General features: G+C 38.6%; 1 protein-coding gene across 1 annotated transcript in view; it reads left to right on the top strand.

Moving 5' to 3' along the window:
• Positions 1 to 16633, top strand: part of thsd7ab (thrombospondin, type I, domain containing 7Ab) — a gene marked incomplete at its 5' end in the record, with an annotated part of 94211 nt that overhangs the window by 33900 nt on the left and 43678 nt on the right. Inside the window, 6 exons of the mRNA XM_015050594.1 lie at positions 1841 to 2035; positions 4259 to 4525; positions 13318 to 13496; positions 14297 to 14302; positions 15174 to 15307; positions 16187 to 16340. Of these exons, the coding sequence (XP_014906080.1) occupies positions 1841 to 2035; positions 4259 to 4525; positions 13318 to 13496; positions 14297 to 14302; positions 15174 to 15307; positions 16187 to 16340 (935 nt within the window). The remainder of the gene's footprint in view (positions 1 to 1840; positions 2036 to 4258; positions 4526 to 13317; positions 13497 to 14296; positions 14303 to 15173; positions 15308 to 16186; positions 16341 to 16633) is intronic.

The raw sequence follows: 16633 nt of genomic DNA, 5'->3' as shown, positions 1-16633 counted from the left end.
AAATGGGACAGACTAAAGAATAAAATACCGTACAGTAAAAGCAAAACTTCAATATCCCTAATTTTATATCTTGTGACACTTTGTCACGTTTGTTTGTTATTGACTCGGATCAAAGGAGAAACTCTTACATCCTGATATTTACCTTTGGAGACTCTCACCTTAAAGGCAGAAAGACACAGCAGAGGCTCCATTAAACACACAAAGCCACAAACAATAAGACGTGACCTCACACGCCGATAGACAGAGGCTTTCCGAACCAAGAGCAGCGCCCACGGGGGTTTGACCAAAATGTGCTCAGAGATTGATTTCTCCATAAAGGTACAGCCCTGCAGAACGTCTGCGTCACAGGAAAATGAAATACTGCAGCACCACTTGCAATTCCCTTTATTGAAGGAACAAAGAGCAGGAGGATGCAGCTAAAAGCTAATTGACTTGTGGCGTTTTAAGCCAATCGAAGCGTGGACGCATTTGTGTCTGCCTCCTTTCGTAATTGTTTTTAAACCTCCCGTGAGATCCAATCTGAATTTGCAGCTCGGGTTTATTTTTTGTTCAGGCGTTCTTTAAATGAGATTTATTAAACCAATTTTCATAAGGTGACACAATTTTCCAAGGTGTTAATGGAATATGTGTGACACTTTTAATCAAATCACCAGAGGGATGAGCACTGCACCTCTTGCTGCATGGAGAGCGTCCGCTTCTCTGCAAGCGCTTTGGTGATTCATAAACTAAAAGTATTTTAAAATCCGGCCTGTGAAACGATGTTGAAGCTGGGGAGATGCGCTCTGTTTTTCTAGTTTTAGGGTTTATTCACACCAGTCCTGTTTAGTTTGGGGAGCTGTGCACTGCAAAAACACAAAATCTTACCAAGTAATTTGGTGTAGAAGCTTGTTTTAAGTAAATAATTCCTTAGTATTGATAAAAAAACATTCTATTGGCTGATAAATTAACTGGTAACACGGGAAAATGTCTTGTTATACGTTAAATAATCTGCCAATAGAACAAGAACTTTTTAATCAATATTAAGGAATTATTTGCTTAAACAAGCCTCTATCCCTTACTAAAAAGTTACTTGTAATTTAGTTTTGTCTTATTTCAAGTTTGCTAAGATATTTGCACTGAAACTAAGCTAAAATACTTGGACCAAGTATTTGTGGTCTATATAAATAAATAAAAATATAAATACTATATAAATATATATTTATATAGTATTTATATTTATATAAATATATTTTATATAAATATATAAAATATATTATAAAATTTATATAAATTTTATATTTTATATATTTTATATTTATATTCTATATAAATACTAGACCAAATAGTCTAGTATTTCATAAATTTGGTGAAAAGTTTGGTCTATTTTGATCAAAATTGCTGTGGTCAAATATTTGTTTACATTTTTGGAAGAAGGAAGTTGTGCTGGTCTTCTTCAGATTTCCCTCAGTAGTTCTTGGTGTAGCGCCACCACAGGTGAGGAGGGGAACAGGTTTTTCAATTAGTTTGGATCGTTTGACACAGTGCAGTGTGAATGCGAACCACAGCAGCTGAAAATGTAACGAATGTTGCAGTTTTGGTCCCCAAACAAACCAAGTCTGCTGGACTTTCAGATGTGAAAACACAACTAAGCTCAAACTTTTCCTCCTTTTTATTTGCTAGATCTGAAGTTGCTCTGAGCTCCTGCTAACTGTGCTCAATAATAAAATAAATTCTACTGCATAACATGATCTTGAACAACCTTTTTATGTCCGGCAAGCAGTCTTTTAAACCACTAATAAAGACTAATGTCCTAATTTATGCACTTTTTCTCTTTCTCCCCAACCTCCTCTGATTGTCCCAGCTGTGTCCTGCCGCCAGCTGGACGGGACGCAGGCCGCCATCAGCGAGTGCCTGAAGTCCGCCAAGGCCATGCCCACCATCACTCAGCGCTGTCAGCTTCCCTGCCAGGATGACTGCCAGTTAACCAACTGGTCCAAGTTCTCGTCCTGCACAGCTGACTGTGTGGGGGTCCGCACCAGAAAGAGGGCATTGATAGGTGAGGACTGGGGGATTCGGCTCGAACAATGCGCTGCTGTGAACTCGTCTCAAAGCCGCTCGTTTTCTCTGTAGGTCAGTCTCGGTGAGGTACCACTCAGAGTGACGTCTCAGCAGGAAAAGAGTGAATCTGACACTGTTTATCAGCTTCAGCAGAGTCTGGAAGCTTTCTAGTTATAAAAATCAAACCACAGTTATGGTGCAGTGAATTGTGAAGTATTAAGAGTAGAAAACTCTTAGTTTTCTACTCTTCTTTCTACCAACCCAAAGTCTTCAAGCTGGAAGACTTTGGGTTGGGCTGGGCTTCACTGGGGTTGCTAGGTAACGGGCTGGGCTTCACTGGGGTTGCTAGGTAACGGGCAGTGCCTGCTAATTTGTGACGTTACATTCTGAGGATTTTTGAAACGGCTCATTAATTTAACATTAACTTGATTTTCAAGTCTTTTTTTTTTTAATCTCTTTTGTTGTTTCTAGAAGCAGCAGAGACCGAAATGGAAGAACAAAAACATGCAAAATGTTGCATAATAGATCAGCTTAATAACTACAGAGGCCACAAAATGGGACCTTGCAGTTCCCTAAATTGACCCAGACAAGGGGGAGATTTGTGCTTTGATGTAGCTTCAAAAAATGATCTGACAGACAAATATGAAGAGAGCCTCTTCAAAGCAGATATCAACCTATCAAACAGATCTAGCAGTGGACTGTGTCTAAAGATGAGGCTATGGCCAGAATAAGCATCACCAAACATTTAGCTGAATCAATCTGCATCAGAACGTTGTTGGAGACTCTCAGGAAAGCCTTTTAATGGAAACAAAAACCCTGAGTAAAACTGGTCAAGGATGGTTTGCTGATCCAAAACCTTTACTTAGCAGCAAACAGAAACTTGGAGAGGTTGATAACTTTCAAAGAGAGAAGAGTTTAAATTGTTTTCTTTCATAAGCAGATGGACAGCAATAATAGGAGAGATTTAATTTCTCACATATCTGATTTCACGAACAAAGAACAAAAATATTGACAGTTTGAGGACATAGAAACAGCAGGTGGATCAGGAGTAATAATGTCACTCATGATGCTTGTCTGTGCTCAAATTCTCCCCATGTATTTAATTCACCATTTAATTTTTAATTCTCATTTTGTAGTGTTTCTACTCGCTGTGAGGTGGACAATCTGTGAGATCAAACAGAAAATAAAAACATTGTGAAATCGGATTAGGAGCCTCTGCGTTTTCTACAAAACCTACAACTTGTATTACTTGGAAAACATTAAGAGACTCAATATTAACCTTCAGGTTTTGGTTCCAGATTGAATTTCATATAACCTCATCTTTTCAAATTCCCCACAACCGTGTCGCAGTGAGCTGATAAAGTGGGTGGCAAAAGGAAAAAAATATCATTATGTGGAACGTAATGTATGCTTTTCTCCTGCCTGTCAGTCGTTGCGGTGTTTCCAGACAAATTACAGCATACAGCTTCGATGCAATTAAGGAGCAACTTTGTTCCGGATGGGGAAATAAACAAGGCGAAAACATAAAAATGATTTTCTAAGCAGCAAAAAAAAACAAAACAAAGCAAGTAAAGGTATTTCAGGTTGTCAAAAAGCAAATCATCTCCTCATTTGCATGTGAAATGGCTGCTTAATGATGGACTGCTGGAGTGAGAAAGTTTCTCTGAACGGAGGAATTTAAAGTAACGACAAACATCAGGTTGTTTTAGTTCATGTGCGATCTGCTTCCAGCTCTTCTTTGTCTTGTCTTTTTTCGCACAAGACCATTCTTAGATAATGTGTCAACAACTAAACATCGTCTTTTCCAGCAGCCATTGTACAGCTCATACAGCGGTAAAACCAGCTGACTGAGAGTCCTGGAGCTCAGCTTCAAAAATATTTATCAATCCCAAAGGGACATTAAATCCAGAGGGAATTAGGTTGCTAGGGTAGGCAACGGGCTACGGTTACATTCTGGCGTTTTTAGAAACGGGTCATTGTCATTAACTTATTGCCAAAAAACGGCTGTGTGGGTTTTTATAAGCACTTTGTTTTTAGAAGCAGCTGGGACCCAAACGGAAGTACAAAAGTGTACAAAATGTACATTTCGCTGAATATTTCTCCTTCAATGTCTTCCTTATTATTTTATAATCTAATACTGGAGCCTAAACCAAGATACACTGACGTTAGCAAATACTGTAATATGTTTTTTGCTAATCTCTTGTCCCTCTTCACTCTTCAGGGAGAAGCAAAAAGAAGGACAAGTGCAAAAACACGCAGATGTACCCTCTGAGCGAGACGCAGTACTGTCCCTGCGACAAGTACAACGCCCAGCCGGTGGGGAAGTGGTCTGACTGCATCCTGCCAGAGGGGGGGAGGGCCGATGGCACCGCGGCAATGAAGGTCCAGGGAGACGTCAAGGAGTGCGGACAGGGCTACCGCTACCAGGCCATGGTGTGCTACGACCAGGACAGCCGGCTAGTGGAGACCTCACGCTGCAACAGCCACGGTGAGCCACTTCAGTTCGTCACTCTGGTTACATGAGAGACTGTGCAGTAAGTAGTCGGAGAAATTTAAAGTCAACACCACTAGCTTTGGGCGATTAAGCAGAAAACTCGCTGCCAGACATGAACCAGGCACAACGATTGGGGTGCAACGATAAACCAGACCCGAGACAAGATGGCCGCCCACCTTCTTCAAATTCAACAACATCAGTATCAAGCATCTGTGCAGCAAAAAGAAGAAAAAATAGTTTGTGCCGCTAGCTTTTTAAAGATATTAATAAATGTTTCCAGAGGTCATGAAAGGTCAACCAGCCAGTCCACATCCACAGAATCAAACAAATTAAATGTCGCTGTAACTCATTAATTCAGATTCTTCAGAGTTCAGACGGTGATGGCTGTTGGCAGGAGAGATCTCTCGTAGCAGTCTGTGTTACAGGAAATCTGAAGAAGCCTCTGACTGAAGACGTCAATCAAGTTCTCTACGTTTATTTACATAAATGCAGCTACGTTTACCCCCACTGCTACAAAACTGAACTCTGCAGGGATCCTTCTACAATTATTACATATTAACTTAAGAACCTTCATTTTTCCATCTTCTGGTTTAGAAGAATTTATCAGAGGGATTCACTAATTAGATTGGACCTTTCCATTTGTTGTGGAGTAAAAAACATTTAAAGAGAGAAAAAGCTGGCATTTCTAAAGAGAGAGTGACACAAATCCTGTTTTTATCTCTTAAAACAGGCAGAACATTTCTCTTGATATTTCCATCCGAGCCCTAAAGAATTGAAAACCTTTGTGGATCTTAAACTTCCCTTTCCTAAAATAAATAACAAAATTATTAGAGTTTTTGTGTGCTTTGTTTATTGTTGAGCAGTGGAGAAAACATCCTGTAATTTTTTGTGGTTTTACACGTTTTCTGTATTTTCTGGCCTGTAAGTACTTTTGACTTGACGATTTTTGCCGACATAGCAAAAAAAAGTGGACCCCGCTGGTCTGTGTAGTAAAACTCCCTCTGGTCTCAGAAATACAGACTCACTCCTGGCTTTCTAAAACTTGCTTTGTATGGAATAGACTTACAAACTGCGAGTGTCACTTCCTTTGCATTCTCAACACAAGCCGACCCGACAGTCAGTAGCTCACTCGACACAGAACCTCTTTTCTTTGCTCTTCTCTGCTTTCCGATCAATACCTCCTTAAAAAAACTCACTCCTAAGGCAGCAGAAGTTTCTCTTGTTTTCGCTTGTTGTTGTTTAGGTTTTCTGTCAACCCGTCCAACTGGGCAAAAACCCAAATATCACAGCTTTTCCTAGCTGCTCACTGCAGCGTAACGTACCAACATTACAGATCCATTGTTGGCTCAATAAATCTCACATTGACTGGACTAATTGAAACTTATTAAACTCAAGTGTTTGTTCTTCTTTTATACTGTATATAAAGCCTAAAATACCACTAGTGTCACTTATTAAAGTGTAGCTAAAAATACAAAGAAGGTTGTTTTTAATTTGAGTTAATCTAATGTGGATGTTCATGTGTTGTAGCTGGAAGCTAGCAGAAGCTGCTGGTGTTTTACTGTAAGCCTGGCGACAGCCTGAAGCGTCTCTGTTCTCTAATAGGAGTGAATAACGGCACCACAGGCTTTTTCTCACTGGAAACATGTTTGCAGCTTTACGACCTCCTCGCCCTGCTCCCCTCTCTTATTGAGTGTTGTTTACTCTGGTTCATTTGTCTGATTGTTTTAGTTAGCCAGGGATGAGTGATGATGGATGGGTTATGCTTTTTGTTCAACGCGGCTTTTGCTGGGTTTTTTATAAGGGATACTCGTATTTTAAGGTGTTTTATTTTCTGAATATGAAGATCTGATGATGGCTAGTTGTAGTTTGGGGTCTCAGTCAAGTAAATTTATAAAATAATATTAATTATTAAGTATTTGAGCCGATCCCAGATATATTGGAACAACTGTCTCGTAAATGTTTCTAAAGCAACCTGGTCTGAATTTGACCACTTTTACACTAAACATTTAAAATATTCGTTACAATAAAAGTTTTAGTTTCACTCTGTATGTAATGAATTTATGAATTACTGGAATAAATTAACATTTCAATAACATTTTAGGTTATTTAGATGCTCCTGTATACTGGCTGATTGTATCAGGACTTTTTCTAAATAGTAAAAATGTTTCATCATTTAGGATCAACACATCTTCAGCCTTCACTTTGTCGACATGCTGATGTTTCTCATTAACTTTAATCTATTATCGATTAAAGAAATGTTGAAACTTACTTTATATAATGCGAGAGGTTAACGAGTGTTCTTGATTTTGTTTTGTTCTCTTGAACCCAACATCTTTCCAGAATATTTCATATAAATCTCATTCAAAGATGTCTTTCAGTCTTTCTCAATTTTTCTCTTTTAGTAAAGTCATGGGAAAAATCAAAATGCAGCCATTTTCTTTGTCCATGATGAATCAGTTTGTTTGAAAAAAAAAGAAACATCTAAAATGTCTTTCTAAATTCATGAGAAAACAAAAGTTTGACCAAATACTTTTAAGTTATGAGACTTGTCAAAAATCCTTAACAGATGTCACAGTTTATATAAAAACACCAGAAGGTGATACGCTGATTAACTTTGAAAGAAAATGACAAACTCTTTTGGAAATTGGCTTAGATATTTTTTTTATAGTTATTTCTATTGTTAAGTTTTAAAATATTTGAAAATATTCAAAATGTTAGTTTGTGACCTAATGAAAAAAAATCTCCCGTTTTAATGTAAATATTGCATTGAAACACAAAGTAGCTGCTGTAACTGAAACGTTGCTGAGTTTTGTCTGCCTGTTGGATCAGAGGTAATAAAAGACGGTGAGGCTGCAAACCTTCGCTTGAGAGGAGAACTAACGCGTTTTTAAACTAACGTCACGTTAAATAAAGTGTTTGTTGAAAAATTTTCTACAAAAAAAACCAAAAATTAGAAACATTTATTTAACAGAGAATATGAAAAACACTGGTGTTTTTATTGCATCTCTAAGCTTGGTGGTTCTGCGCGTCACCTTGTCGGCCATGACGGTTCTGATCATCAGAATCCAAATCTGAAGAGTTTTCACTGCTTGGTTTAAATTCATTCCCATGAAGTCTTCCAGCATTTCTTCAACACTAAATGTTTATTTTTCCACTAACGAACATCAAACACTGTTAAACATTTTAACGGCGGCTGATTCACAGTGAACAGCATGAAGAAGAAACAGCTACTCCACCCCAAAATCACCCCATTTATCGACATAATAAGTTATTCTTTACGCTTCAGATTGATGTGTTTGGTGGAAATGTTTCCCTACATGACATCTAAGCAATACCAGTATTTTGACATTTGATTTAAATGATTGATATAAACTGATCTAAGGGTTCAGTTAGCATATTTAAATGTTAAAGTTCATGTTTACCTCGACTAATAGAAGAATTTATCCCATTTTCAGCATCTTCAGCGTGTCACAAACAATTCTGCATTAAAATCCTGAGCTGTACTGTGACATAAATCATAAATCAAATCTGAATTTACTCCTTTTCTCCCTTCACTTCTCAGTTCAAGGTGTGAAATGTATCATAGCAAACCCAACGCTGCAGAATCCCTTTTCTCTGACGTTCATCTAGAGTGAGACGTTTGTTTGTGGACTTGAAGCCTCTCGCTCACATGAGCAGGGACTTACTTTAAATCCTAAATTTCAGAATTTGCAGGCTTCTTCTTCTGACAGAAGCGCTTGTGTCCTCTTGTACGGCGGTTTTATCTCGGATCCAGAGACTTCAAGCAAAGATGTTCGCCTCCGAAACGCGCCGGAAAAATTGGTGTGAAATGGAAAGACGGCTGAACGAACGCATCAGCGCTGTGCGTATATAAGCAGGGTTTTAGTTTCCTCGTGTGAGTCACGGATTCAGATGGTTAATCTGAGCGTGGGTGTGCCGGCGGCTCATCGTCGTCAGGACACTGCTCTGCATGTTTACACCTGTGTGGCTCCTGGTTAGTGCGTTCATTTCAGGACATAATTACCGTCGCCGACAACGAAATGTTCCTTAAGATGCTCACAATAACCAAACCATGTTGAGCAAGCGTTCGCTCGTGTGAGTCTCAAAGCTATCATTAAATCTCTTTTATTCGTTCTGCCGCTCCCTCCATCTCAGCCGCCGCCACTTGAAAACTTGATAGAAGAAGAAAGGAGCGGTCCCTCCTCGACGCGGCGGCTGACACGATGCTGCCGGTTCTGATCCAGATCAGACAAACTGTGAGACTCTGATCTCTTTATTCCACCAGACAAAAACGGAAAAATGGAAATTGCGATAACGGCTGATCCAAGGTTTGGGACGCTGCTTTTTGGAGAGTGAATAAATATTTCAGAGTGAGGGACAAAATAACAATAAAATCTTTACATTGACAATGTAACCATTCAAGTACACTGCAAAAATACAAAATCATACCAAGTCATTTAGTTGAGTTTCTACTGCCAATAGAATTTTACACTTGAAATGAGACAAAACTAACTTTTAAGCAAGATAATGGAGCTTGTTTCAAGTAAGTAATTCCTCAGTATTAATGAAAAAGTGCTGGTTCCCTTGGATACATTATATCCAGATGTATAGTCCATTTATTTCATGAAGTTCATGAAGTTAAAAACCCTTTTGGACAATTTCTGTTTTCTGAGTCTGATGTACGTCCGGTTCAGGCTCCTGGTTTGGATATTTGTTAGAAATGTATAATATATCATTTGGTATCATATTAAACCCTCTTGGCTTTCATTTAAGCCAAGTTTTGAGTCTCTTTGACTCACCAGAGTTTGTTAAACCAACAGTAATAAACTAGATGTTTGTCTTATTGGCCATCATTTGACAGTAAGACAAACATATTAGGACAAAATGAAGAAATCCACTTGCAGAAAGACGAATAATTTCCAGTTTTCTGGAAGAGTCCAACAAAATTTTATTTAAAATTTCTGGTATTTTAGAAATTAAACTTTTCCATGTATTCATTCCGTCTTATAAACCAAACTTACCTGGTTATTTTTTTACTGGAAGGAAAGAAAAAAATCATATTCTCTCTTTGGAGACTTTGTGATTCTTTAGTAATAATTAGGTCAACAATGTTGAATAATCAACCAGTTTCAGTTCTGCTTTGTTGGTTTTATGGACCAATTTTAGCCGAAGGGCCAGAATAAATACCAAGGAGGCTAAAGACTTTTTGGAAATATTTAAAATATTCATTTTTGGGGGATAATTAGCAGTGTTTTAATTTCCAACATGTTACTGTTGTAAAACTATCTGAGCTGCTGTTCTGTGTAATTCAGTATAAAATGGAGGCAATTCTTGCTGTTCCTACAAAGCTTTTCCTTTCCTGAAGGCTCTTCTCTGCATATCCCGAATGCCATTAAAGCATTTAAGACTATTGGCAGGAAGCGCTGCTCTCATTATCAGGTAAAATTGGTTTCCTGACAGTTAGGAAAGTTTGCTGCAGCTGTGTGACGTGTGCACCTGGGAGCCACATCAGGGACTTGTGTCAGACTGCAAATTGATTTTAAAGACATCCAAAGTCAAGTCCTGCCTGGACTGAGACTAAAACCTTCCTGAGGACGCCGGCCGCCACATCACTTACAGTTAAAGTGAAGTGCAAGCTCAGCTGCTGCAGGACTCGCACAACCTGAGCTTCCAAGTGACAGAGTCGGTGATACAAAGTGGCTATGTTTAAGTGCTTAAAGGTCAGAGGTGAAGGAGCCAAAATGGAGTTCATGCTGAACTCAGCAGAGTGTGAGAGGTCCTGAAGTGGATTCGGAAACATTGAGGTGGACATAAAACAGGCAGTGCTGCAAGAAAACCTTCAGACCTCTTCTACATTCTGTCATATTTTAGATCATGAAACTAATCATACCAAGCAAAGAAAACCTGAGTATAAACACTAACCTTAGCATTTCAGCTAATGTAGCTCATACACTGTTTGCATACTGAATGGAGCGAGTCAATATTGGTGACAACCCAAATGACAACATGCTAGTGATAGTCTTTACACTAATGTTAGACTAACAGCTAAAATGTGTATTTTAGCTGTTTTTTTATATATTTTCCATGTTTAGCATACTGAGTGGAGTAACAGCTCAATCAGATTTAAGCCCAGACTTTGACAGGGACGTAGCAAAACCTTAATTCTGGGTTTTTTAAGCCATCTGCAGGTGTAGTTTACAGTGTGTTTTCCAGCGTCTTCCTCTACAAACTGAAAGTTGTGGTTTGGTGGCCTGAAAGTCGCTCTTTACAGCTCAGGTACAGTTTGTACTGCAGAAGGCACATAAATGACGCTCTCTCTGTCAAAAGACAGATTTAGTGAGACGCTTGTTGGTCTGCTGGGACACAAATGGAAGCTTGTTCAGGAAATTCACAGCAATTAGCAATGCAGCTCTTTTGTTTTCCATCTCTACAGTCGGACATGTTGATGACCGTATTCTTCCTAGAAGATGTTTTAATGAGACAGGTGTGATAACTCTGTGAGAAATCTGTTCAGATTATCAAATAGGAAAAATAAAAAATGCTGCATTTCTTGCTTTATTTTGTTGGTCATATTATTTTTTTCAGAAATCTAAAATGAATTATGCATGAGTGTTTTATCCAAACATGTTTATGTCATAATTACTGAGAAATATCATTAAATTATTAGTTGAGAATGAGATGTTTGTGTGGAAAAGCATGACATATTTATAAAAAAAATTAGAAAAATAGACAGCTTACAAATACATCAACCAGGATCCAATTGTCATAAGTTACAGAGAATTATTTTATTTATCTGTCAAGAAATAATAAACCAAGGAGGTAGATGAACACGCAGACACGGACATGATTTTCCTGCTCACCTCACATAATCAGTTTCCTAATGAAACCAAACCAAATTAGAGACCCGTTACATAAGCTAAAACTGCATTATTGTCTCTTCACTAAACGGATTTTCAGAGACGTGACGTACAAGTTTAAAGGTTCAGGGGAATAATTTGTTTTTGGAAATTTCTCTGAAGTCCTTCCTGGTGGAAACAAAGAAAATTGAAGCCTGCGGGTGGAAAAAGCTCCAAAAAACAGCAGCACCTATTAACTGTGTTGTAACCCAGTGAACTCAGCAACAGTGGATTAAAATAATGAGGCCTTCTCCCAGACACAACAACTGCTTTAGTGAAATGTTACACTTACGTAACTGATGATAAATTGGGCCTCTGAGTGCAGTTTTATTTTACCGACTGAAAATCAGAGTGTGGATTTAGATTAAAACGCGGAGCTCAGGTTAATAGTTTAAACAGATGGATTTGATTTAAAGTCATGGTACAAAGAAAATACAAGACTTGGTAAAAGTGATCTAATCTTTACCAGTGATAGAAAAATAAGAAACACATTCCACACTGTTATTTGTTGAAGCCAAAAACTGGCAGCTACGTGCGACAAACCTAGCACACCTTTGCTCTTTTTGTTTTGATTTCATCAGCAGCAGGTGCGGCCGAAATCTGAAAAGAAAACATTCTGTCAGCTTTCTCACTGGGAAAAGTTGCAAAGACATTTTCAACTTTGCATTGAGACAAATATTTTTTTAGAAAGTAAGCTACCTAAAAATTAAGCTAGATAGTTAGGTTTAAGCTACATAGAACTTTAACTATCTAGATGGGTAGCTGGAAGGGTAGCTAGCTAGAAATTTACCTAGATAGGTAGCTAGGATAGGTAGCAGTCTAGGATGGCTAGAAAGCTACCTGTCCTATTGCTAGGATAGTTATCTACCTATAAAGGTAGATAGGTAGCTTTCTACACAAACAGAGATTGTCATCAGCATGTCCCAGTCAGCACTATTAGATGTACGTGAAACACTTGGACCAGGGATCCCCAAAGTGGGTCCTGGAGGGCCGGCATCCTGCATGTTTTAATCTCTCCCTGATGGTAGCAACAATCTTTTCAGCATATCAATGTTCTCCTTAGGCCTCTAACGAGCCATCATTTGATCCAGGTGCGTTAAACCAGGGAGAGAATAAAACATGCAGGATGCCGGTGTTCTGTCAGATAGCCATACGCTGTCAGGATAGCATACATGCAGTCAGTACGCATGCCCGCGCATGCGCATTAAGAAGTCCGACCGTCAGTGGAGTTGTCAGTTCAGCATATGCAACAAGCTATGACGAAAATAAGTCATTAAATTGTTTATAATATGACATAATATGATAACTAGATAAATATACATGCGTTGTCGTGGTTTCAAAGTGTATTTAAAGCAGGTCTGGCTGCACCTGCAGTCAACTACAACACACGCCCGTGTAAAACTCATTAACCTACTTAACCGCTAAGTCAGGATGCCATATAACTGTTAATAACAAAGTGTATGATGATCTACGTCATGATCCTATGTTGCTGATTAAATAAAATCATATGGTAATGACTACTATACATGTCTGAGCTAAGCGTATGACTATCTGACAATGTATGCTGATCTGACAGAACACCGGCCCTCCAGGACCCACTTTGGGAATCCCTGACTTAAAACAATAAAATATGTTAAAAACATTCATGTTTGTCTGTTGCTACAGGATGTTTTACAACTAACAAGTTGTTGGATGTTTGTCACAAAAAGCCTTACTAACTCCACTTCATCTTTCTTTTAATTATTAATAATGTAGAGTATGCTGTTTGTGCACATTTGAGGTCAGATTTAAATAATTTCTAAAATTGGCAGCTAGTTGTTAAAAAAGAAAAGCGATGAGCCCCACTTGCTGTATAATTAAAGCCCCTCCTCTGTTGTTTCTGCCTGTCAGGTTACATCGAGGAGGCGTGCATAATCCCCTGCCCATCGGACTGTAAACTCAGCGAGTGGTCCAACTGGTCCCGCTGCAGCAAGTCCTGTGGGAGTGGAGTGAAAGTGCGCTCCAAGTGGCTTCGGGAGAAACCGTACAACGGAGGCCGGCCGTGTCCGAAACTGGACCACATCAACCAGGTGCGCAGAAGGAAACCATCAGAGACAAGAAGTCAAATGTTGATCATTTCCGAACGGTGCTGCAATGACAGGAAGTCAGTAAATGTTACGAGTTACATTTACTTCAGTAACTTTTTGGAAAATTACTTTTAGGGGTATTTTCACTACTTTTTTACTTTTACTTGAGAAATGTTATTGTGAAGTATTTCTGCTCTTGAGTAAAATGTCTGGATTTTCTATCCACCGAGTGAAAAACAAACATGTTTTAGCCAAAAGTTCACCAGACACAGACCTGCAGTTTCTGCTAAAGCTTCAGAAACTTTGTATTGAGAAAAACTGATTTGGAAAAAAAATTATTTTGTCTGATTTGTTATTTTTTGTTACTTATATGGATTATTGTCATTTTTTACCTTTATGTACCAAAATTTCCACTTATCTTTATATTTTGATGTAATTTTTAAATGTTAAATCATTGATCAATGCTGAAAGGTGAATCTCATTTGAGTTGTTGCCATTTTTGTGAATCCCCTGAAACCGTAACATATTAAAGCTCCATTAATGGAGTTTCCTTATGAATTCCTTAAATTTGTAAAAATAAAACACATAAAACTCTGCTTCCCAGAGCCGTGTTGATCCCGTCCTCGCAGCTTGTCTGTTTAGTTTGCCTCTGTATTTATGCCAAGAGCTTTTCTGATTATGTCCTCTGAAATGTTGCATTAATCATGGCTTCTGCGCTTTATGAGCTGTTAGCTCGCTCTCATTAATCCATCTGTCTCTTCTTAATCCACAACAACTCCGTCGGACGTGACTTCCTGCCTCAGGCCCAGGTAAGAGCAGCTCTGTTCGCCTTGTGTCTCGCATGTGAACCTACATCAGTAGGTCACTGACAGATTAATCAGTTTAATCCTGATTAATCGTCAACTAATTTAGTGATCGATTTATTGTTAACAGACTCAAATAAAAGGCAAATTGCTGAAAGAAAAACATACTCAGCGGTAATTGAGCCAAAACTATACAAAAAATATGTATATTTTACATTAATAGGAGCCATATTATGTAAACTAATTGACTTTTTTTAACTTTACATCAGGTTATGATGTTATTCCCTCATAAAAACAGACCTGGAGCTTTGCTTTGATTTTTTCATCCATCTTTGAGAAATCATTTAATCTCCATGGCAACCATTCAGCCGTCCAAAACGCCTGATTGGACCTAGCCCCGCCTCCAAGACGCAGCTCCTCCTCAGAGTTGCAGATTCCAAGCTTCCACCTCTCAGAGCTGCCCTCTCCAGCTCCTTCAGACTAGCCAGCAGCAATCAGCAAACATCTGGTGGAACTGTTCATCTGCTGAGCTCATTACAGGAGCTGATTCTCAGTGAAACGTTGGTAAAAAAAAAAAAACATCTTTTAAGGGTTAATAGAGCAGCCATGCTGTGATAACTTCCTGAAGGCGGAGTTTCACAAAGGGCAGGAGCTTCTTAAAGAGACAGAGACCCAATTTCAAGGTGTTAAATCACCCCAGCTGGATAAATAATCTGTTAGTGGAGCGAAATTTCAGAAAGTTGATTCAAATTATCATTGCGTGTTAGACAAACCTGCTGCTCTCCAGACCAAACTGTGTAAAGAAATAAAGTCCAGTTTTTACCCTCGGATGTTTTATAAACAGCATGAAGGTGTAAAAGGTTTTCCTGGCTCTCAGGTGTATGAGGTGGTGCCGTGCCAGAGCGACTGCAGTCAGTACGTCTGGGTCGCCGAGCCGTGGAGCGTTTGGAAAGTCAGCAACGTGGATCTGAAGGAGAACTGTGGGGAGGGAGTCCAGACCCGGAAAGTCAGGTATCTGCAGCAAATAAAAAAATAAAATAAAAATCAGGGCGGGGTTGCAACTACTTACATTTACACCTGAGTAACTTTTTGGAAAAAAAATTACTTTGTACTTGAGAAATTTTAATAATAATTAAGTAATTTTTCATAATACTTCAGTAAAATTTCTGGATTTTCTACCCACTGAATGAAAAACAAACATGTTTTAACCACTAAATCACCAGACACACAGACCTGCAGCTTCTGATAAGGTTTCATAACTAATTTGGAATTTTTCTTTTTCCTGATTTTGTTATTTTGTTGTTATTTATGTGAATTATTTTCATTTTGTTCCTTAGATTACCAAAATAAAAAAGGTTATATTTTGATCTGTCAAAATATAATGGATCAAAATTAATTAAAATCAATCATTAAAATAATTTAATGTTTAATTAATTAATTGTAGAATTAATATTTAATTTTTAAGTATTAAATGATTGATGTTTTGATAAGTTATATGACATTTTACCAAATTATTTTTTACTCGAGTAATTTCTTTCAACGTTTTTACTTTAACTGAGTAAAAATATGTTGACGTAGTTTTTTACTCTTACTTGAGTAAAAAAAAATTTTAATCAAATTTATTTATTGTACCAGGAATAAAAATGATGTTTCACATTTTCCCCAGTGAAACTAAAAACTTAGACATCACATAACAATAAGTAAAAACAAGTAGTAATTTAAGAAATTTCATATCGTCCATAAAAAACAATGTATTTAAGCAATAACATTTTAAACCAGATAGCAGATATATGATTTTAAAACACAAACTGATATTTAGTTACGAGGTTTAGCGTTTACTGTCCTGATGGAATATAGAAGGTTTTCCTGACGGGTTGAGCTGGTTTCCAGGTGCATGCTGAACACGGTGGACGGCCCGTCGGAGGCCGTGGAGGATTACCTGTGCGACCCGGAGGAGATGCCACTGGGAGCCAGGGAGAGCCGGCTGCCATGTCCGGAGGACTGCGTCCTGAACGACTGGGGCGCTTGGAGCCGCTGCAGCATGGTGAGCAAACCCAGCGCAGGGCGGCGTCTCCGCTAGCGACGGAGGCAGGGCGGCGTCTCAGCTAGCGACGGAGGCAGGGCGGCGTCTCCGCTAGCGACGGAGGCAGGGCGACGGAGGCAGGGCGGCGTCTCCGCTAGCGACGGAGGCAGGGCGGCGTCTCCGCTAGCAACAGAAAGGATAAGAATTTATCGAGTCATTATAGATTCACAATGATTTAGGAAATAAACTCTAATTAAAAAAATATTAACCATGTTGTATTTGATTCAAACAAAATTAAAACTTGTGTCCCTCTG

Source organism: Poecilia latipinna, unplaced genomic scaffold (assembly GCF_001443285.1).
Source record: "Poecilia latipinna isolate Pla-1442-1.1 unplaced genomic scaffold, P_latipinna-1.0 Scaffold1000, whole genome shotgun sequence".
In the NCBI taxonomy this organism is placed as follows: domain Eukaryota; kingdom Metazoa; phylum Chordata; class Actinopteri; order Cyprinodontiformes; family Poeciliidae; genus Poecilia; species Poecilia latipinna.
Note: the sequence above shows the minus strand (reverse complement) of the source record. Positions and strands in the feature narration are given on the sequence as shown.